General features: G+C 42.9%; 1 protein-coding gene across 1 annotated transcript in view; it reads left to right on the top strand.

The window, feature by feature from the left end:
• Positions 1–22,444, top strand: part of fndc3ba (fibronectin type III domain containing 3Ba) — an 88,011-nt gene that overhangs the window by 41,008 nt on the left and 24,559 nt on the right. The window contains 12 exon segments of the mRNA XM_080513220.1: positions 1,120–1,196; positions 4,479–4,583; positions 4,585–4,684; positions 4,687–4,710; positions 4,907–4,984; positions 4,987–5,077; positions 5,731–5,861; positions 18,883–18,941; positions 21,237–21,388; positions 21,476–21,535; positions 21,666–21,804; positions 22,141–22,194. Of these exon segments, the coding sequence (XP_080369346.1) occupies positions 1,120–1,196; positions 4,479–4,583; positions 4,585–4,684; positions 4,687–4,710; positions 4,907–4,984; positions 4,987–5,077; positions 5,731–5,861; positions 18,883–18,941; positions 21,237–21,388; positions 21,476–21,535; positions 21,666–21,804; positions 22,141–22,194 (1,070 nt within the window).

Here is a 22,444-nt window from a genome sequence, read left to right as displayed (position 1 = left end):
GGAGGGAGTGAAGGATGTGAGTAATAAGCCGAAGCAAGGGAAAGCAGGGAGGCTTGTGCAGGAAAAAATCCCTGGAAACAAGGATGACAGTATGGAGGTAGATGGGAAAGGGGCTGAAAAGATGGAAATAAAAGCAGGATTGTGTGAGTAAGAGCAGGAGAGTGAAGGTGTAGGAGATTGTGGAGAGAAAAGTTGTTAAATGGTGGAATGCACGAAAGGATAGAAGGCGGATGGGAGGAAGAATGGAGGGAGACAGGAAATGAGGGAAGGGACCGAGGGAGGAATGAAAACAGAAGTCAGAAGTGCCACCTCACACAAATAACCGATAAAAAAAAAACCCCTGTGTCTTGATTTCATCACATGTATGTAGTTTTACTTTGTTATATTTGTGTGGAATAAATCTTCAAAAGAGAACTGGCATCAACACGAACAAAAAACCTTAACGCGTGTGTGTGTGTGCGTGTGTGTGTGTGTGTGTGTGTGTGTGTGTGTGTGTGTGTGTGTGTGTGTGTGTGTGTGTGTGTGTGTGTGTGTGTGTGTGTGTGTGTGTGTGTGTGTGTGTGTGTGTGTGTGTGTGTGTGTGTGTGTGTGTGTGTGTGTGTGTGTGTGTGTGTGTGATTTATTCTGGAGCCAAGTCTGCTTCCAGCTGTCCCAATGGGGTCCCAATGACTTTAACAGCCGTACGACCTCCATCACAGAAAGATGGTGGAAGAAAGAGATGGAGAGATTTGGTGGGGGAGGCGATATGGACAGTGGAAAAGTCAACATCATTTCAGTCTGCTAATTCTATTTAGATTTTCTTGCTGCTCCATCCAGAGCAGAGACGACATTTTTCAGGCCATGTGGCTTCACGTGTCGCACCGACAATCACCGTCACGATCCTGCTGCTGAATACGTGGAGCTGTGCACCAGAAATGTATATATATATTCATATACTCGTATGAGAATTCACTGCAATGTGCTCCACATTTGTGTCTCGCTGAAGGATGGCCTGCCTTTCTGGCTGTTTGTTTGTGTGTGTGTGTCTCAGTATGTGTACTTGTGATTGATGGACGTTAATGGGAGTTTACCCAAGTTGTGTAGTGAAGTAAATAATTTTTTTCTTCTTCTTCCTTGTAGGTCCTGCTGAGGTTCCCATGATGTCCCCAAATGGGTCAATCCCTCCCATCCATGTGCCTCCAGGGTACATCTCACAGGTTAGTTTATGTCTGTGCTTTTCTTTTTTTTGTTTTTGCTTCTCGCACTTGTTGATTTGAGTGTTTCCGTCAAAATAACAGTCTGCCACACACACGGTGTGATACAACAACACACTTCGTGTACATCTGCATTTAATTAGTTAGCTTGTCACTTTTTTGTTTCTGAGAGAGAAATAAACTTTATAAACTGAAATGTGTTATCAATGACAATCCTGCAAATGCATGGATTCTATATTCAATTACGTGTCAGGTCATTTGCTCAGACGGTCCACAGGTTTGTTTCATTATGTTGATGCTTGTATAATGTAGTAAATCAGGTGAAGAGTCAGATCTTTAGCTATTACTGAGTTTGGCAAGTTTTATGCAATGCAAAATTTTCTTGGTTTGACATTAACCTGCATTTACTGCATTTAGTATCTGTGGAGATTAAAAAGCAAACACAACATCCAGAATGTTTTGTTTTTTTTGTGCAGTTGGGTCATAATGGTCAGTTCATCTGTTTGGTCTGGGTGCCCACGTGTCTTATATGTATGATTTTTTGTAAAGAAACCTTGCAGAAAGACCAATGAAGGTATTACAACTATTCTCTGTCGTAGCTTCGAAACCAAGGTGCCTTCCTCCCCCAGCAGAGCGCTGAGCAGGAATGTGCTGAATTTGGGGTGTTAAGGTCATTTTGTGTGTGTGTGTGTGTGTGTGTGTGTGTGTGTGTGTGTGTGTGTGTGTGTGTGTGTGTGTGTGTGTGTGTGTGTGTGTGTGTGTGTGTGTGTGTGTGTGTGTGTGTGTGTGTGTGTGTGTGTGTGTGTGTGTGTGTGTGTGTGTGTGTGCTCGGTCAGATGTCCCCACAAAGTGAGAGGAGTGTAGCGGGAGAGTCAACAAACTGTCCTCACTAGTAGAGTGTTGCAACACATCTGTGGTCTTGCGTGTGGTGGATTTTGTTCCTACGCCAATGGATGTCAGGTCATTGGCTCACCGTGTTTGTGTTTGCGTGCATGTGGGTGTGTGTTCGTAGGGACGGGGCCAAATATGAGCGGGAAACACTGTCACTCTTACATAAACACGCTTGATAGGGCAGAAAAGCATGGGTTCTCTGTGGGGGTGGGGGTGCTGAAAGAAGGGATCGATGCAGAAAGAGAAAAAAAAAATGTTTGTCAAAATAATTCTTGTCGTGTGTGTTCTGAGGTTTCTGTTATGCCTGCATTGTAGGTGTGTGTGTGTGGGTGTGTGTGTGTGTGTGTGGGTGTGTACATGCGTATGTTTGACTTGGTGTTAGTGTGCTGGTGTCCTCAGTAGTGTGGGTATGTAGGCCAGGTCCACATGTCCTCACGCAGGGACTTTGCCCTTGTTTTCCCGTAAACACGCTTTTCTCCCCTCCTCTGCAGTAGGAGAGGGGATGAGGGGGCAGATAGGGGGCCTCCTGTTCCACCTCCTTCCCTTATTCTCTTTAAGTTTTTTTTTTTTTCTCACTCGGATTAGTTCTGTAACCCTCTTCTTCCCCTCCTGGCCCTCTTTCATCCCCCCCCCCCCCCCCCCCCCCCCCCCCGCTTCTTTCTCTCCACGCGTTGTATTCTAACAGCGAGTCTGTTGCTTCTCTGTTTGGGTCGGGGGATTTGGGGTGGCGTTATTGGTGCGAGTGTGAGTGTGTGTGGCAGTGTGTGTTGTTGTTGTCGTTAGAAACCAGCAGATAACTTCCCCTCGCTGCAGGGAGTGTGTGTTTTGCTCCTTGCTTGGAATGCAGGACTGGGAAAGTGTCTGAATAGGAAGGAATGTGCGTCTGTGTCTGTGTCCCAGTCCAGGAATGTGAAAGTGAATACATGTATGGAATCTATGTTAATTTGGGGCAGTTCTATGGAGCTTGCCGTTATTGAAATCTGCACACCATCTGATCACCACACGGCAGCACTTGTTTTCACCACGTTGGGAGACAACATGACCTGTTGGCACCATGTCCCAGTTGTCAAATTAATTATGCAATTATCTTCTTTATTAGACATCCCCCATTTGAAAGCCTGAGCACCTGCTCTTGCCCAAGTATTGAGCACTAAAGCGCCGTTCAGATCAAGAATAGGTGACTGTAATTATTTTCAGAGGTGCAAAAATTCCATCCTTCACTGACGGTAGGATTGAAACCCCCATCATGCGCCGACCTCTCGTCCACCACTGACCCCAGAGACCAAACTGATTTTGAATCATTTGACTGAAAGTACAAGCAGCAAAATCTCTTCCCATCACATGAAGCAATAAGAGACTTGTTTGCAGTTTACAGAACTCACATGATTTGTGGGTTTAAAGTTCAGGGTTTCACAAGCTCAGATGTCTTGCGGTCATTTGGTGCTGCCAGTTTATTGTGACAATTTCAAAAACATTCAGTATCATTTATTCCCCTGCTGTATAAAACTTTTTTTTCCTTATAGCACCTTTAATGCAGTTTTACACATTTCAGAAGATTGACTACACGATTCAACATAAACAAGATTCATTAACATTCAAAAGTGAATTGTTGCATTTCAAGGAAAAAGTTCGGGCAGTGAAAGGAAAAACGCCAATGTGATAATCCTCATAAAGCGATATTTCACTATTTCACAATGAAGGGAATATATTGGCTGATCCTGGGTTTGTTGGTTTGAATAAACAGGGAAACAGAAGGTTATGTAATGCATGCAGTATATACAAAAGTATTTTTTTGTACGTGCGTGCGTGTTCATGTTGAAGTGTTATTTAATTTAAGCAGTCAGTAAGAAAGTAATTTATGAATTTTTTCACTTTTGTAAGCATTTTCACCATTACGTCTGTTAAGCTTGTGCAGTTTTGGACCATACTGTCGAAACAACACACATATAGTAATAATATAGTTTTAATTATTTACAGTGTGAAAAGGGGATGATGAAAATTCAATCAAATTCATTGAAAAAGTTCAAATAAAGAGTAATAACTCCTAGTTGCCTAAATTGCCCCAACGAAGTTGACAAAAAACTAACCTAAATAATGAAACTTTAACTTTGTCTCAGCTTTAATGATGCAAATGTAACAAGTCTTGTGACTAACATTGAAAAGAGGTGTAATATTTGAATCGAGTTCCTTTTTTTTTATATGCAGTTTCGAGTATGTTTTGAACAATTACAATGAAATCTCTGAGTATCTGTGAGGCCATAGAAAACGGGGCAGTGATGAAGACATGCAGGTGACTGGCGTGAGGAAGGAGACAAAGGCGAGGCGAGAAGATGAGTTCCAGAGAAGCAAAAGAATACAAATCCTAATGATGTCATGTGCTCCTCTGTCCATCAGGTGCTGGAGGACACCACGGGGGTCCGCCGAGTGGTGGTGACGCCTCAGTCCCCAGAGTGCTACCCCCCCTCCTACTCCCCAGCTCTCTCCCCCACGCACCACCTGCCCCCCGTACCTGGCTCACCCTCACTTCATCCCCAACTCTCACTCTTTCTACCCCCCTGTAAGCCCTGGGGAGCTGCCCCCCCACCAGTACTACCAGCACCACCTCCACCAATGTACGGCGATCCAGGTATGACCAGGTCTTCCAACGTCTGCTGAACCACCGGTGTTTTTAATGTCTAACGACTGTAAATCAATATATATATATATATATATATATATATACATATATATATATATATACATATATATAAATATATATAAAAAGAAGCTTGATTCAGGATTTTCATTCACTTGTTTTCTTTCCCCCCTTTCCACGCCCGCAGAATTAATTCCAGTTTACGGGATGTCGAACTACATAAGCAGAGAGGAGACGTACAGTAAGCCACAGCCCAAAAAGATAAAGGGCAGAGAGAACTGGAGCGACAGAACCGACTTAATTCCCCTCCCTCCACTCTCTATAAAGGCAGTCTGGGGCCAGCACACAACGGATACAGGTAATCCCACAACTCAGAAATAAGTTCCTCTTCAGTTAAATTAAATGTATTTTTCCTGATGAATTCACGAGCCACTCACATCAGTAAACTGAAAGTAAATCTTGCAAATGTGACCTAAATCCTCTCCTTGAGCTATTTATGTGCTAACTTTTCAGTCAAATTGAAACCGTCAGCTTTCAAGAAGTAAAAAAATCACTTTCTTATCTGTCAACTGGACATATAAAAGCCTTTTTGACTTCTGAATGGAAGAAGCCTTTCCGATGGGAGATGAAATGAAATGTCTTTTGTAATTTGATGCAGGTGCCGTCGCCTCTCGATATGTAATTTATATATATATGACAAATGATCCAACCGAGAAGCTTCACATCACAATGTCTCAAATGGTGTGAATTAAGATGCTCCCGAGAGATGGTTGGCTATCTGATATTCTTCCTCTGGCTAAAGGAAGCTGGAAATAATCGAAATTGTACAATAAAATATTATAAATTCCAGTTCATGCAATAAAGCAATAAAGTCTCAGTTAATGTAATAATCCCTAAAGCAATTCTTGGAGAGCAGAAAACCAAAAGATACAACAAAAATATACCGTGAACCTTGATTAAAGTGATGCGTTTGGAATTCATCTCTTTCATCGAATCCGTCTTGTGATCCAGCAACAAATCCCACGCCCCGTCGCTCGGGTCAGTGGGATCAGGGGGCGGAGTGGGCAGCCCGGGGGGCAAGAAGCCAGAGAGACGACTCCGCAGCAGTCCGCGAAACAGTGAACCAGAGACGCACACACAAGGTAGGACCACTCCTACACACAAAGCACCGCAAGACACACAGCGCGCACACACACACTGCTGATACATAATCACACAGTCACCCCTGGACTGTAAGGTCTCCCTTTCCTCCAAGCGAAAATCGCTTTAGTAACTCATTTGTTTCACTTTTAAGCATTCAAATCCACTTTTTATTTCTAAGTTATATCACAGATTCACACATGACATTGTCTTGTACTTTTTTCCCCACAAACTTTATTTATAAAGTACTTCACTCTAAGCAAAAATTGTCAAGCGATATAAGACAATAAAATTAAATAAACAAAACGAAACACCCTTCAAATAAAGAAAGCTTTTGCACACGTTTACATGTGAAGAACAATGGAAAAAAAAATTTTTTACACACAGATCACTACACATCCATCAACTCCTTGCATTTCATGGTCCAATTATACGTCAAAACCATCACTAAAGAGACATTCGCTTAAAAATTAAGTTTAAAAAAAGAGAGACATTTGCCAACATGTGGGTATTTATTAATGCGCCCATTTGCTAGACACAATATGCACCAAAATCCCGTGGTGAACGTCTCTGTGAAAGAACAAGTGGTATTCCCACTGCCTCTCTCTGTCTGTCTCTGTGTGACTGCTTTTGCCCTCGTTGCCCTGGACTCGAGGAGGCAGGATGAAACGCACCTTTCGTTCCTCTCTTTCACTCGCTTTTTTTTTTCTTCTTCTTTGTCACACAAAAGTCACCCACAGAATAATGAATGGATGAATGCAGCCTCGCGGAGGTGAGGGGACCTGAGGGGGGGGGGGCGGGTGTAGGTAGGAAGATGGGGACAGGGTGTAAGAGGGGTTGTCTGGGTAACCACATAGCTGAACTCGTCCCTGAGCAGTATCGTTTTACCCCCGCTACAATGCCGGCCTTGTTGTTGGAGGCTGAGCCACGGAGGGGGTGCGTGTGGGTGAGAGAGGGGTGAGAGAGATGGGGGTGGGGGGGGGGGGGAGCAGGCACATACCTGTAGAGTCCTGCTGAGATGAAGGAAACCTTTGAGCTCCGAGATTTAGATGCCACAAGTCGGCCTTATCGCTCACACACACACACACACACACACACACACACACACACACACACACACACACACACAGACACAGACGTAAAGCTCAGCATACGTACAAAGGCATGACGGCACGCACACACACACTCGCTCGCGGTCGTCTTTAACGACCTGCCTTTTGACACATCAAATGCATGTCAGAGTTATTAAAAAAAAGAATAAAGAGTAAAGAATATGCTGCTTTTGCACAGCCGACACAGTCCGTGGAGGTGTTGACAGAGAAAATGAAAAGGAGCACGTAAATTTTTCCGCAGTCCGATTCTACCTGTCAAACTCTGCTTTAGATTTACCTTCTCCATAAAATGTTTGACTCAGTCCCACACAGCATGGTGTCAGATCACGGGAATATCTTCATTCACATCTGGGTCAGCTGTGGATACATGTACATTTCCAAAAGTCCACGATCTGCCAGTGATCAGATAACACAAGCCCTGGTGTCATATGTGTAGCATACTTTCCTATTGATGTTTGAACACGATTACATCGTTATGTCATTTCAGTTGGCTGGAGCACAGTTGTATTGCGTATCGGCTGTTGTGTGGATTTCAACAGATACTTTTGGTCTTTTATGCCTAGACTTTGAGATCCTTGTGTCTTGAGATTTCCACACTGAATTTTCTTTGTGCCACTTCCAGTATTAAAAAAAATGACTGTTCTATTTAGGGGGGGAAAAAACACCTCTGTGTCATGAAAACATACAATAATTTGATTTATTACATATATATATATGTCAAGTTTTTTTCTTGTTTTATATTGTTTTATTTCTAATGTTGACTTATCGGTCATGAAAATTAGCAGTTAGCATTTTAGAAGTTCATATGTGTATAAATAACTGACATAACTTGATTTTTAAGAATCCTTTTCAGATATCGAACAGTCCTGATCTACAGAATATATAGTGCACAAGAGTTAAGATTAGCTAAACAAGTGACTATTTGTAAAATGATTTGAAAGTTGTTCATCTGCACACTATTCTCTGTTGGAAGAGAATGCAAATCTGCAATATTTCTAATAGTTACCTTGCATATATCACTCCATAGTGACGGTCATTGGCCTGGGTAACTGGCATTATGCTTCTGAAATACATAATGCTGTTGATCATAATTTTCAATCAAATTAGCCTCTTTAAGGATTTTGGGCTTCACAAGTGAATGTGTCCCTGCTGGAAACAAAGACATTAGAGAAATGAATATATGCTTACCAAAATGTGTTGCAAATTACTTACAAATATAGATGATGGATAAAACCTTATTTTCATGCCTCATGAGTGGTTTTTAAACATCTTATTAAGGATCGTGCTACATGTACAGAGAGTACATATGCATGTCTGGACATATGCAAAAATCACATTCAGAGGAGACGGTGTGTGAGACAGGAAAACTTCTTCATGCGCACACACACACACACTGTTGTTTTTTTTATTTTTGGGAGGTTCATGAGCCACACCGCAGCGCTAACACAACACTAATACACATGTCAGCATGTCACTGGATGTCTGTTCTGGTCTACTGGGGTCTCAGTACATCACTGGAGATCAGGCTGAGTCAGCTACATGTACCATACACACTCAGACACACACACACACACACACACACACACACACACACACACACACACACACACACACACACACACACACACACACACACACACACACACACACACACACACACACACACCTCGTGACTGGGCTTCCTGTAAAACAATCAGAGCATGAGGATCCGATGTACAAGGGGCCAAACACAGAGAGGGGAGGAATGTTGAATTTGAAGGACAGATGAGAGGAGGGAAAGGTGGATGAAAGATTTGTAAAGAGGAGGGCACAGCGTAACTCCTTTATCACAGAGGAGAGAGACGAGAAGCGAAAAGAGAGAATCCAGAGAGTAATATTCAGACAAACTTGCTCGTTGGCGCCGTGCATCAAAGTGCGAACCGACCCAGATTACCACACACACACTCTCAGACACACACGAACACGCACGCACACACACACACGCATCGCCCTTGATAGCTTCGCTTTTTGCATGTGTGTGTGTGTGTGTACGTGTAGCTGTTGCCCCAGTGCCAGTGAGGCAGCAGGCTGACTTGGCGAGTGCAGTATCCATTCCCTAGTAAATCCAGCTCTACAGGCCCTTTTCCTCAGAACGGAGCTGCTCGCTGAGCAGAAACAGATGTGGGCTCCATCCCCTCTGTTCCTCCATCTTGGCTCTGCATCATCACCACCGCAGATCCTGTCTCACTCAGAAAAACTGGGTTTTTCACAGAAACAGATGGAGCGACTCCCTCAGCTCCTCCGTTTCTCGGTTCTACGTCATTGCCAGTTGCTGTGAATTCAGGAGAAACCAGATGTGCGCAGGGACCACTGCGTCCACCACGTTGGTTCTGTGTTTGGGATGTGGGGAAAATAAGAGGTCTCATGGGTATTACTGTGTAGGAAAGGTGTGGAAACAAATCCATCTACTAAGTAGAATAGCATTTTATACAACATTAAAGCACGTATCACTCACTGGACTTTCCTGAAACACACTGTGGGTTTTTTCTTCCAGTTGAATTTTCTCTTGCATAATCATTTCAACAATGGAAAGAGAAGAAAACACTTAATTTGTCCTCAGTATTTACGTTAAAAGCCTAAAAGGAAAGATATTCCTGCATATCAAATTGAAAAATTAAACAAAGACGTATTAAAATAACAATAAGTTCATTTAACTGCTTGAAATATTGTTTAATTTCTCATCCTGAAAATACTTTCATGCGTCTTCTTGCAACAAACTGCACTAAAAAATACACAGATCCTCCATATCATTATGACCACCTACATAATGCAAATCTTTTATTTTTTATTACTAATAATACCTACATTTCAGCAGTCATCATATTATTAAAGTTATCATGTCAACAACGTGGTGTGATACGACTGATCAGATAATAGTAGTTAAATAATCATGAAAAGCATCGTTTGCAGGTAAAAATAAGTTAAAGTATAACATAATATACGTCGTCCATAATAAATTATGATAATTATGGTAATATAAACAGACTCAATGCTATTCACTTCAGCTGCCAGCGCTCATAATATTACGGCAGTGTAAATATGCGACTTGTACCAGGGAGGGGAACAATTACACCACTGAGGTGAGTCAACACAATAGTTCGCCAAGAGCATTTAATTACATTTAATGACTTTGTGTAACAATAATTACAGGTTCGTGTTCCTATCGCAACAAAAGTAAGGTGTGTTGTGATTTTGGCACAAGTAACAACTTTTTTAATTACTTATACAAACAAACTGCCATTTTCTGAGGGAACAATGTGTTTTCGTATGTAGGTCATCCTCTCAAATCTTACCAAGTTTAAAATAACAAATGATGCAACAATTCTAAAACTTATTCAGAAGTAAAGTGAGTTCAAAAACTTTGATCCTGCAAAACAGGTTTTAATTAGCGTTTAAAAGTTATACAAAACAAGTATCTCACTGTAATGATACTAATTAATTCATTTGAACCTGGACAGAGTGCCATACAAATAAGTCCAAAATGCCAGTTAAGAAAGAGTTTCATAATGAAATTGATGGCGATGGAAGGTTTTTAAACGGGGAATCTAATGTGAGGCTTTGAGACGACCTTCATCGGCTCCTGTGTACTTTGACCAAGCAGAGTCACGACCCGGCAACTATCAGACTCCTCCCTCCCAACTATCTGACTTCCTCCTGCTGTGACTGGAGTAACAGGCCTGAAAATGTGTGAACACACTCCCACCCTTCCCTTACTGGACCGTTTTTGTGAATCGCCATGGTGATGACACCCCCCCCCCCCCTTCCTCAAACACTCAGACACGCACAAATTCCAACCCCTTCCCACAAACCCAAATACGGCCATGTTTGTAGGGCAAGATGGCAAGATGGAGGGCAGTGGGGTGGAAGAAGGGTATTTAGAAAGGGGAAACTTGAAGGGGGGGGTGGAGAAAGGAGGAAAATGAACCGAACAAACCGGGCAATAAAACAATCAAAATGGGACATGTAGAGGAAACTGACAGAGATGGCTTTACCAGCAGAGGAATGTCTTTCCCGCTGATATCGTGTAACAGGACAAGCGGGATTAGGAGAGGAGGTCGTTCTCGCCAATCACAACGAGGACAGCAGGCGCTTCCCCATCCAGATGAATGGATTGAGTGATACAGGCCATAAACTCCTCACACACCAAACTGTGTGAACTTACTGACACACGATAGTTAAAGTTATGAAATAGTCTCCGTCATGATCTCACATGTGTTTTTTAATAAGCTGGCTTATCTCATCCCACAGCAGTGGTCTGCAGTGGGATTTGAACCAGCGGCCTTCTGGTTCAAAACTGCAACCCCTGCTCTAAAAATCTGCAAATTGAGAATGTGTTTAGTTTCACCCAATATTTAAAATTTCATGCACACGATTCCATCGTAAAGTTTATGTTTAAACTAGTTTAGAAACTTTCAGGTGAAAAAGATCTGCCTCATAAGTGTAATTTTCACAACAGATTTCAGAATACAAGATCTGTATGCACAGAAGGCGAGCCTTCTGGCATTGTGGGCAAAATATCCTCTGTTCAAGTCCAGGTTGGGCTTTAGGGCTGTTCTTTGTGGAGTTTGCATGTTCTTGCTGTGCAACCGGCTTTTTCCCATCGCTAGCGTTGATCAGTTCAGAGATAAAGTGGTATGGGGGACATTTATATTACTTTTATTTACTGGTTTCTCAGACAAAACAGATGTACAGATGTATTTAGCTTTTTTTTTCTACTGTAGTCTCTACATAGTCAGCATTTTTCTCTCATTCCAGCGGCTTACTGTTGTTTCTTGGGGTATTCACCTGTCCGCTGGCCTTTTCTTCCCTCACTCTCCCACCTTCAGTCTCTCTCTCTCTCTCTCACTGCCTCTACTGTCTGTCAGACGGCTTCACTTTCCGCTGTGCGTCTGCCAGTCTGCAGTCACTGCTCTCAAGATTTGTTTTGGCTGAGCAGGGTCGAATGGGGTCAGGGTTCTGCGAAACGAATCCCCCCTTTTAATCTCTCACTGCCTGCCTTGATGCAATGACGTTCAGGGCACGTACACAGTAATGTGAAGATACTTTCATGCATTTTTTTTTTCCCCCTCTCTTTGACACTTACTGCAGTGGCCTCAGTCGTTTTATGTCTGTGTGCATTCATGTGCACATAATGCATGCACATTGGTTTGAATACTGAATACTGGTCAAATACATCATAGTGGTGCCGTCTGTTTTGAAGTTTGGATTTCATGTGTTCATTTTAGTTGCATCTAGATTTTTTTTTTTTTTTAATGTTGCAAAGCTTTCATACAAAATTCTTCTTTATCATGCACGCCTTAGGAAATATAGCTGCAACTAACATTCTTATTTGCATGCCCCCCCTACCCCCCCTTTTCATTTTGGTTAGACTTTTTTTTTTTTGTGAACTCTGATTTGCAGTCTTTTTTTTCTTTCATACTCCACTTTTTCATTTCTCCGTGCCAATTTCTTCATCCCTCTCTCTCCCTTTCTAATCCCCTTTCTAAACGACCGGGGCTCGAGCCATGAGAACCAAACCTTTACCATGACAACCACAAATTGAGGCATGTCCCAACAACATCTCCTGTGTGTGTGTGTGTGTGTGTGTGTGTGTGTGTGTGTGTGTGTGTGTGTGTGTGTGTGTGTGTGTGTGTGTGTGTGTGTGTGTGTGTGTGTGTGTGTGTGTGTGTGTGTGTGTGTGTGTGTGTGTGTGTGTGTGTGTGTGTGTGTGTGTGTGTGTGTGTCAGCTGTTGAACAGATGGAATGCTCACTATGCAGCAGATGATAATAGTGAGGAATTCAAGGTCTGTGCCCGTCTTTACCTCCATTTTCCTCTCTTCCCTCCTGCCTCCGTCTCCTCTCTGTCCCCACACTTCACCCCTGCTCTCCCTCTTTGCCATCACGCCCCTCTCTTTCTCACTCTCACCCTTCTATTCCTCTGAAATAAGCGTCCATCACTTTGCTCTTCCCGGAGTAGAAGCTTTTAAAGAGGAGTATCATCTCTCACTTTGTTCCTGTCGGGCACCGCACGCACCCTGTGGCCCAGTGTGTGTGTGTGTGTGTGTGTGTGTGTGTGTGTGTGTGTGTGTGTGTGTGTGTGTGTGTGTGTGTGTGTGTAGCTGAGTGGGGGCTGTGTGAGTGAGGCGACCGTTGCCACATTTTTCACATTTTTTTCTGCGGGCCTTAAAGGTCTTTTTCTGTCCCGGCGCGGACAGACTGTGTCTAAGAACCACAGGCCGTCATGCAGGAGGAATGCAACCTCCTCAATGTCAAAATGACTCGGTTTTGCTAAAGCGCCGATTCAAAATGACGCAACTAATCGAGAGGTTGGGAGGAATGCGACATTAAAATAAAGCAATGCTGTAAACGTGTTCATGTAGTTTTTGAAGGCAACCGGAAACTAAGGAAAGACAGAATGAAGTCAGAGTTTTCCATTGATGTGACGGAGTACTTTCATATCCAGTGTGCATGTTCCTGTGTTTCATTGCGTTTCCATGGAAAGCGTTGGGTTTCAAGGCGAGGTCAGAAAAGCATGGAAATCTCTTGGACGTAATTATTGGTACCTATTGATGTCAACCAAATGTTCCTTTAATAAACAAACAAGTTGTTTGTCTCAGACAGCAGATAAGCATGGTGATGCCTGTGATCATGGGTTAAAATCTGTGGTCTTATCTCGCTCAGTGAAATGGGCTTGCGGACCGCCATTGTCACAGTCATGCAACCACAGACAGTCTGATGTAATCTTCTACACAGAGTCAGAAATTTCACATCCGCCATCTCACTGCATCGTGCAGAGCGACTCCTGCCACGAGCTGCAGCTGCGAGGAACTAATGGAAATGCACTGCTGCACCAAAACAACAGTTTGCAGATTCCCGTGGTAAAATACTGTCGCACATCACTTTCTCCGTCTACTATTATGTCAAGCTTCTTCTCCGCGCATGAATGCTTCGAGAACAATGGCTCGATTCTTGGTTGGCTTTTGTTTATTTATTCCCCCAAGGCTCTGGTGTCATATTAAGATGACGTACAGGATAACTTCAGTGGAGAGCGAAATGCGAGAACAACCCAAAGCTGATGCACGAGTATGACTGACTTTCACACAAGGACCAGACTAATGAAGAAGTGATGGTTTCACTGCATAAAAATAAAGATCTGGCTGTTTGGACCAACAATTTTAATATCTACATTTTACAAGCCTATTGTGTGATCAAAGATGAAAAGATGTTGATCGCTTACAAATATGGCGATAGAAAGACTTTATTATGCATTGCCAGGTCATCACAGGACAAAAACTGTTTGCATGCTCAGTTGGAAAACTCCCCAAAAGACTTAAAAGTTTGATCCCCATTCTTGCCTGGTCCATATGTCCCAGTGCCCTTGGGCAAGACATTGAGCGCTTTGAAACTGAAACCTGGGACATGTGCACTCGGAATGTAGGAGAGTACCGGACTACTCTGAGAAAAAGCCATGGTTACACAGGTAGAACATGCAAACCGCCGACGTCGAACGGCTCCAGTTTCAGGACGCAGTTTGAGAAGTGACTCACGGCGTCGCGAGCGCGACAGTAAGATCAGTGCCTCTTTCCAGCACCTTCTGGTGATGTCATAACGTTTGTGTAACTCTTGCTTCACGTGTTCCTAAGCCCCATTCTCCCTTTCTCCTTTCATCCATCCCTTTCTCCTCCCCTCCGCTGATCCCTGGCTCACTCTTTGTCTTTCAATTTCCTTGTGTTTTTCTACGTAATCTCTTAGCCAGTCTCCTCTTGCCTGTCCTTCTCTCTCGGTGCACTCCGTCCTTCGGCGTCTCGCAGCCTTCCCCTGAATTCCCTTCTCGCCTGGTTTTAACTCGGCCTGCCCCCACTCCTTCATTCCTCCCTCTGTTCCCGTTACCCGCCGTGCTCCCTCTCTCCGTCTGGCTGTCTTCGGTAATCAAACGCAGGCCGGCAGACGCAGACAGGATATGAGGTCAGACGAGGAGAAGGAAGCGAGGGTGCGTGGGCGACACAGAAACGGGAGATGGTAGGGCTAAAGGGACGGTGAGGACAAGGCGGTGTGAGGCATAACACCGGGTGGAGGCCTGGTTTCTGCTGCAGCCGTCGGCGTCGACGCATTGTGGTGGATCTCTGTATTAAACACTTAAGCAGCTGGACTCAGCGGCCACAGCGAGTCATAACAGCGAGCAGTGAGGTGAAGCAGCGGAGTTTTCAGAGTTCATGGCCAGTTTCCTGAAATAATAAACAAGTCCGTCTACTGTCACAAGCTCAACTTGCAATTTGACCAACAATATTCACTTTACTGACATATGCTTGTGTCTACTTTTGTGTGTGCATTTGGAAAAGCTGGGACATAAATGTTTCCATTACATTAAACAATGATTGACGGTTTATATAATTTACAGCCTGATTGTTTTTATTTGAGAGATTATTCCAGATCTAGGTCACAGTGTTGTTAGTGGTGAGCACTCTTGGTTTTCCAGTCCAATAACATGCATTTTAAGTGATTTGGTGACTCTAAATTGTCCATAATTGTGAAGTCTGCCATCGCCAGCTGCTCCATCACCCTTCAACTCCTGAGTGAGATCAAACTTTGTGGAAGATGGAGGGATAAATTAAATGATTTCAGCTCAGACATGGCACCTCTTTGTACTGCATGTTTTCAATGCTTTCTTGCTTGAACGCAGCAGAATTTAATGAGTGTCATTATTCAGCCTGATAAAGAGCTATTCATTGTAATTAAGTGTGTTAAAGAAGAAGCACGTAAAGATCATACAGGACCGTGGCCATCCAGGATTACATGTGCCGGCCACTGTGTGAGGTATTATGATCATGAATATATTTCCTGTAGAAAGAGAATGAAGAAAGCAGCACTAATGGGGAAAAGAAAAAAAAAGAAAATGTAAAACTCGTATAATAGGGCAACATCTGAGCTTCCTTGTCGTTCCACAGGTACCGAGAATATGCTGACTCCATTCTGACTACATAAAGCCTGCTTTATGTAGTCAGAATGGAGTCAGCTCGCTTTTCCTTCATTTGTAACTAAAATGGGACAGCTGAAGTGATGATGAAGGAAAATTCCTCCTTTACTTGACTTGGTGATCTCAGCATTACAGGACAAGCAGCTACACGACCACAGTGCTGAGCATGCCATATTCTCCCTTTTCACTCAGCTGTGATGAATGGCTGGAATAAGCTGGGTCAGTCTGTTATTTGCCAGGACTGTTCATGTCTGGAGCTTCGACTCTCACCCTGCTTTTATTCCATAAAAGAGAAAAGATTTGGTTCCATCTAAGTGTGTGTGTGCGCGCGCGTGTGTGTGTGTGCGTGCCTGCGTGCGCAGGGTTCAACAGGTGAAATACACATTCTGCATCACTGCTTGACACATTGGCTAATTAGCGCTTTCTTTTTTTACACACGCACGCACACACACACACACACACACACACACACACACACTTGATTAAGTCCCCTCCTTCTATTGCCCATTACCAATCTCCTGTAACCTGACACTGGGACACAGACACACACGTATATACACAGATGTTCTTTTGCTCGTGGTTTTTACACACACACACACACACACACACACACACACACACACACACACACACACACACACACACACACACACACACGGTCGCACACACGGTCGCACACAGGGAGGTCAATTTGAGGTTGTGCTTCCATGACATCACTGTTGCCATGACTCATAAGCGTACCCCCAGGCACAGTAAGGCCCTCTACTTGTCAGACACACACACACACACACACACACACACACACACACACACACACACACACACACACACACACACACACACACACACACACACACACACACACACACACACACACACTGCATTATTCACATGTTTACATCTGTTTTGGAGGAAATCCTCTTTAGATTTTTTTTTTTTGTTCACACACATTTTTCTTCTTCCATGCCATGTGTTGCTTGCATTCACACACAGATTTACACATGACTGCACATCCTGTGTGATTTAAAGTGGAGGTTAACGCACAAATGAAGACAGCAGGTCTCCCCTGGTTGGAAAACCCTTAACTTTGGAGATCTCACGGGACTGAAAGACTTTACCCGCACATGTGCGCACACACTCGCTCTCGTAAGAACCGGGAGCATCCACTAAATCACCTTCAGACATGTGACGGCGTTCCGGACTTCAGCATGTGTGTTTGTATTCAAAATGTGAATGCATTGTGTGCACAAAGAGCTTTCCAGCTAAGAAAACACTTAAAAAGATTTTTTTAAATATATATAATTAGGACAATTAATGACTTCATGGCTTGGCTATAATTTTTTTTGTTATCAGCAGAATCATTTTTCACTCACACGATGGAAATTGATGTCTTCACGTCACTTGCTGAACAACCCCAACGCTAAATGTACATTAAAAAAGAAAAAAAATCCCATTCAGATACTCTCTACATCTCTAATATATTAATAAGCTTAGTAAAAGCAATAACTGTCCAGTTTTTGTCTTTCATTTGGTGTCCAATCACCTCCTCATCTGTATTTGTCATAAACGTCCCCCTGATAACAGCTGTCCATAGTTTATCACAATAACTTGCTTTCTAAATTGAGATCACCTCCACCTTGTCCACATGGCAACACTTCCTGATTTCCCAACTTCATCCGGTTGAGCATAAAATATATCTGCATCCTTCCAATGGTTTTCATCAAAAATGAGAAGAAGTAAAGAAGTTCCAAGATACGCTTTTCTTGTTTTTTCCTTTTAGAGGTTTTGGGCGTTTGAAGATCCAGCCAATTATTATCCAGCAACGAGATTATTACCTGCATATGGCTCTGTGTTGAGTATAATTTTAGCAGATAATAAGCCGCTCAGCAGGGCTACAACAACACCACTGACGTCACATGATTCTATGAACAATTATTCACAGGTGTAGTGAGAAATGATTGAAAATTATACATAATAGTGATGAGAGCAACCATTTCATTGGACTAATGACTGCAAAGATAACCAACAATTTCCATGTACAAAGTGCAACAGTCTGGATGGAATATGAGTCACATTTTGTTTGCTTATTCTTTTTTTTTTTTTTTTTGCGGTGATCCCCATTTTATTTGCTCTCAGTCAGGACCTCGTGACTAATGCTTTTCTGAGGAATCCTGGATAGCTTAGTGTTTTTCCAAGGCCTGTGTTCATCATGACTTGATGAAACAAAATCGATGCCTGCTGAAGAAAACAAGTGTTGCATCACACACGCCATTAGACAACTCACTTTACGCTTGTTTTCACCCTATTTTTGGGCTATCCCCGATACATTTCCACAGATGACTGAACTATTATTTTGACCTAATAAGTTCACAAGCAATAAGAGGGTTGATTAGAGCATCAAGATGCATTTTACACAGATTTATAACGTGCTGCAATTTCTCAATTGAGACACAAACTTTGGCTGACCTTGGGGCAGTAATGAGCCATAGATTTCAAGATATCACAATGCCAAATCCCCGTGCATGTTGATTAACAGCCCCTTTTCAACAGTGCTGCCATATAAGTAAATCTGCATCAAGACTTAGGAAGGTGTCATTTATATTTCTTGTTTCTTATTGTAAAACGCAGAAAATGTGACCATATATTGTATTAATGGACTGACATCAATGCTGCTTTAACTGCAGCCCTGCTTTGCTTAGATTTCACAAAACAGTTATTTCCTGTTTTGTCTGGTCTTAGTGAACTTTAATCGCAATGAAAGGGAAGATTTGTTTTATCCTGTCCCCCCGTGGTAAAAAAAAAATCACTCCAAACACAAGCAGATCCACTCTCACTTTTCTGCAACTTGAAGAAATATTTGAATGTTTGGCATCAAATATTGATATGGACTTTGTTTTTCTTCTTTTCCCGTCTCCCCAGATCACGATTCAGAGGGAAAGCGTGTTCAAGACATGCTGTCTACAATCGACAAACCACAGGTCGGTACGCTCACCTCTGTGTGGTACAATCATTGCTGGTGTTAGTATTGACGTCTTTTCCACATGTTTATCTCGTCTCTGTGCTTCACACAAGAGGCAAACGCCGAAAGTAATGATACAGTGATTTGTGTGCGCAGTGTGATTTGCGACTAGTAGTTGTTATTGCAGAGGGGTTCGATACCGCCGCAATCCTGCGGTAAATATCTCCCTGCTTCACTACACCTGATTGTGTTGAGTGTCATCATCAGTCTTCCTGCAGGGCTGCATGAGGACATTGCTCAGGTCGGTTGTCGCGCAGAGACATTGAAAACATGCGAGGATGTGACCCTCAAATCTTCCTGGATGAGACGCCTCTGTCTTATTCGGATTGCTAAACCAGGATCACTGCAGCTGTTGCTCACTGTAGCCACTTGAGGGCAGCATCTTCTCATCCAAGCTGTTCACCCGCCACTGCTGCTTCATCAGCTGAAATAAAGTGTCAACACTGTTTTTGTTTTCCTTGGCCCATTGGGAACATGAATACATGAACACATGGTTTTGTAGAGAGGAATTTCTCATTGCTGCTTAAAGAAGTTCAGTTAACAGGCTGTGCAATCGGACCATTAAATGTCTCTGAGTTTATAACAGGTCATATAAAACTGTTTGGATATTTTAATTTGGAGCTAATGCACTGAAGAGATTGCACTACATTTGCAATAGCATTCATTTGCTCTCAATACATGAGATGACCTCTTATCCAAAACATAAATACTCATAAACACAGAATGAAAGTAAATATTGAGACAATGTTGTGATGCTCTTGTCAATCATTTTATATTTCTGTGACAGTAATAGTGGCTATGATGCACCAGCGTTGCCACGTGTTCTGATGCACTTATATAAAAGGTTCAGGTTGAAGTGCGTTTATATTTGGAGACAAACAGAGACATAAATGTGCCTCTTGATGGATTTAGCCGAACACCACACGGACGAGATGTTGCAGTGCATTTTATTAGAAAATTTTTCATCTACAAATGGTCTCAATTTGGTTTGCTGTCATAGCAATAACCTCGATGGGTTTCAGGTGAACTGAGTATAGAGAGATACAGGAGAGTGAAGGAGATGTAAACAACGGATGGGACACAGTTGTTTATGAGTTCTTGCAGAATATAGTCGCCAAGACACTTCCCTTCTCAAAGCATGTCTATGCATCTTTGTCCAAGTATCTCAAGGCAATTTGGTTGGCCGTATGTTAATTTGAAGACGTCTTGCCCCTGAATCAGTTGGCTTCCATCGATTCACTTCACGAGACTTTCCAGCCTTGTCAAAGGAACAGCACGAACTGGTGAAGCCACTTGGATGTGAGAGCAGCCAAACAGACTCCTCAGTTGTGTTTGACTGATTTGAACACAGCCAGATCTGGTAATGTGAGCGTGATAGAGTGAGGATGATTGTTGGTGCTTTTAAAGCAGTTGCAGTATAGATTTCTGACATTGATTAGATGATGATGAGGTAAGATTGTTATATAGTGGATTCATTGCAGCCAGGTTAGGATTTGTCTCTCAGGGTTTTGGCTTACAAAAGTAGAAAAACTGAAACCTTGAAAAAAACAATGTGCTTTTTGTGATTCTCTCCAGGTATTTTGAGGTGTCTGTGCACATCAAGCCACTGTTGCATAATTTATTATATAATTTATTGTAAGTACAGAAGAGTGTGAATTATGAAAGGACTTTTTTTTTTTTTTCCCTCCCCCCCAATAGTGCCGTCTCTTATCCTCGCAGACGATTTGGGCATAGTTGTGGTTTGCACGGCTAACAAGGCACAGTCATTGCCTATTCATCGGATATGGAGTCTGCAAAGGGAGCGGATTGTGCTAAATCATGCTAAACTGGCAAACCACCATTTACTGGAACTAAAACCTTGATAAACATGCATGCACTCGCAGGCAGACGCCATCAGACACACAAACACGCCTGTGTGTGCGTCTGCATTCATTCATTTTAATTTCCCCACGAGTTACTGGCATTGATGCGTCTGAGCTTGAAACAACAACCACATGTGAAAGAATGGTTCTAGGTGCATTGTTGTTGCCTCGATATACACAAGCAAGCTAACAAAAACACAATTGCATGTCAACTTACTGCAGCAGAGGAGTTTTTTTTTTTTTTTATCTTCATGATCAAGACCTGCTCAAAAAATCTTATAGCAAAATAAATGTACAGAATAAAGGGAATGTATTACTGTCCCAGCCTGTCAAATAGGGTGCAGCGCTCAGCTTTATCATTGAAATAATATTATTTCTTCTGTGTTTGTCAGGTGTCCAATGTTCAGGCACGAGCTGCACGGCTGTCGTGGGCCCCCCCAGCAGGGCTGGTGAACCGGCATAGTAACGGGATGCCTGTGTCATGCTCCTACGAGCTCTCCCTCTCAGATAAGGGTAGAGACGGAAAGTATCGCCTTATATACAGGTACAAAGCCAATATCTGAGCTCAGACTAACTTTATATTCACCTCATACTTATGCGCCGTCATAACTCTTCTGTTTTCTCTTCGCAGTGGTGAAGAATTGGAGTACAATCTGAAAGACCTAAGGCCAGCGACAGACTACCACGTAAGGTAAGGACTAAATCTTTCTGATTTGTGGTTTTAATTCAGGATTTCCCTCTGTTTCAAGTCACGCATCAGTAGGTAATGCATGATAGTTGCTTCAAAACATATTTTGACCATTTCCTGTCTCCTGTGTCAGGGTGTCGACAATATATAACTCAGTCCGCGGCTCGTCTTCAGAAGCCAGCTCGTTTACTACACACTGCAGCGTCCCTGATGTCCCGCTAACACCAAAACTCACCCACCGCAGCAAGAGCACCCTCACTCTACAGTGGAAGGTACAGCAGACAAAACATGATCCTCTGATAAGTTTGTGCATACTGAATGTCATCAGTGTGTTTGGAGAAAAAGGTGAGCTTCTCTTCTCCAGCCTAATATGAACTGTTGCACAACACCATCAGTGTGTTCTTCACCCTCGTGTCCTTCCTGGTCTTTTCCACGAGTGCATAATTTCACCCACACAGACTGTTTCCAATAAACAATCTGAGGTCAATCATAAAAACACAGCGGGCCGTTTAAGCCTATCTTGTTGTCAGTTATCCTCGGCTGATCTCTGAATGTCTGCTTTGTTCCTCGTCTTGCCTCCCCCGGACAATTTTTCCTGTCATCCACAGCCTCCGGGCGACAACGGATCTAAAATCACAAACTACCTGCTCGAGTGGGATGAGGTAATTCTGCCCTCACCTGTCATGCTTTCAATTTCCTTAAAAACAAAACCCTTCTTCTGTCAAAGATGATTCTAAATGCATGTTAATATCCCCGTCCTCAGGCAGCATTTAATAATAAGACTGTGGATAACAATGGTGTAGTGTTAAGCACTGTCATTTCTCTGTGTGTAATACCTGGTTCGAGTCCCTTTGTGGCATTTCCTCATTGTCTGTGAATGGTAGAGACTCAAGCATCTTTTAGAAGATCGAT

Source organism: Blennius ocellaris (assembly GCF_963422515.1).
Source record: "Blennius ocellaris genome assembly, chromosome: 17".
Lineage (NCBI taxonomy): Eukaryota > Metazoa > Chordata > Actinopteri > Blenniiformes > Blenniidae > Blennius > Blennius ocellaris.
Note: the sequence above shows the minus strand (reverse complement) of the source record. Positions and strands in the feature narration are given on the sequence as shown.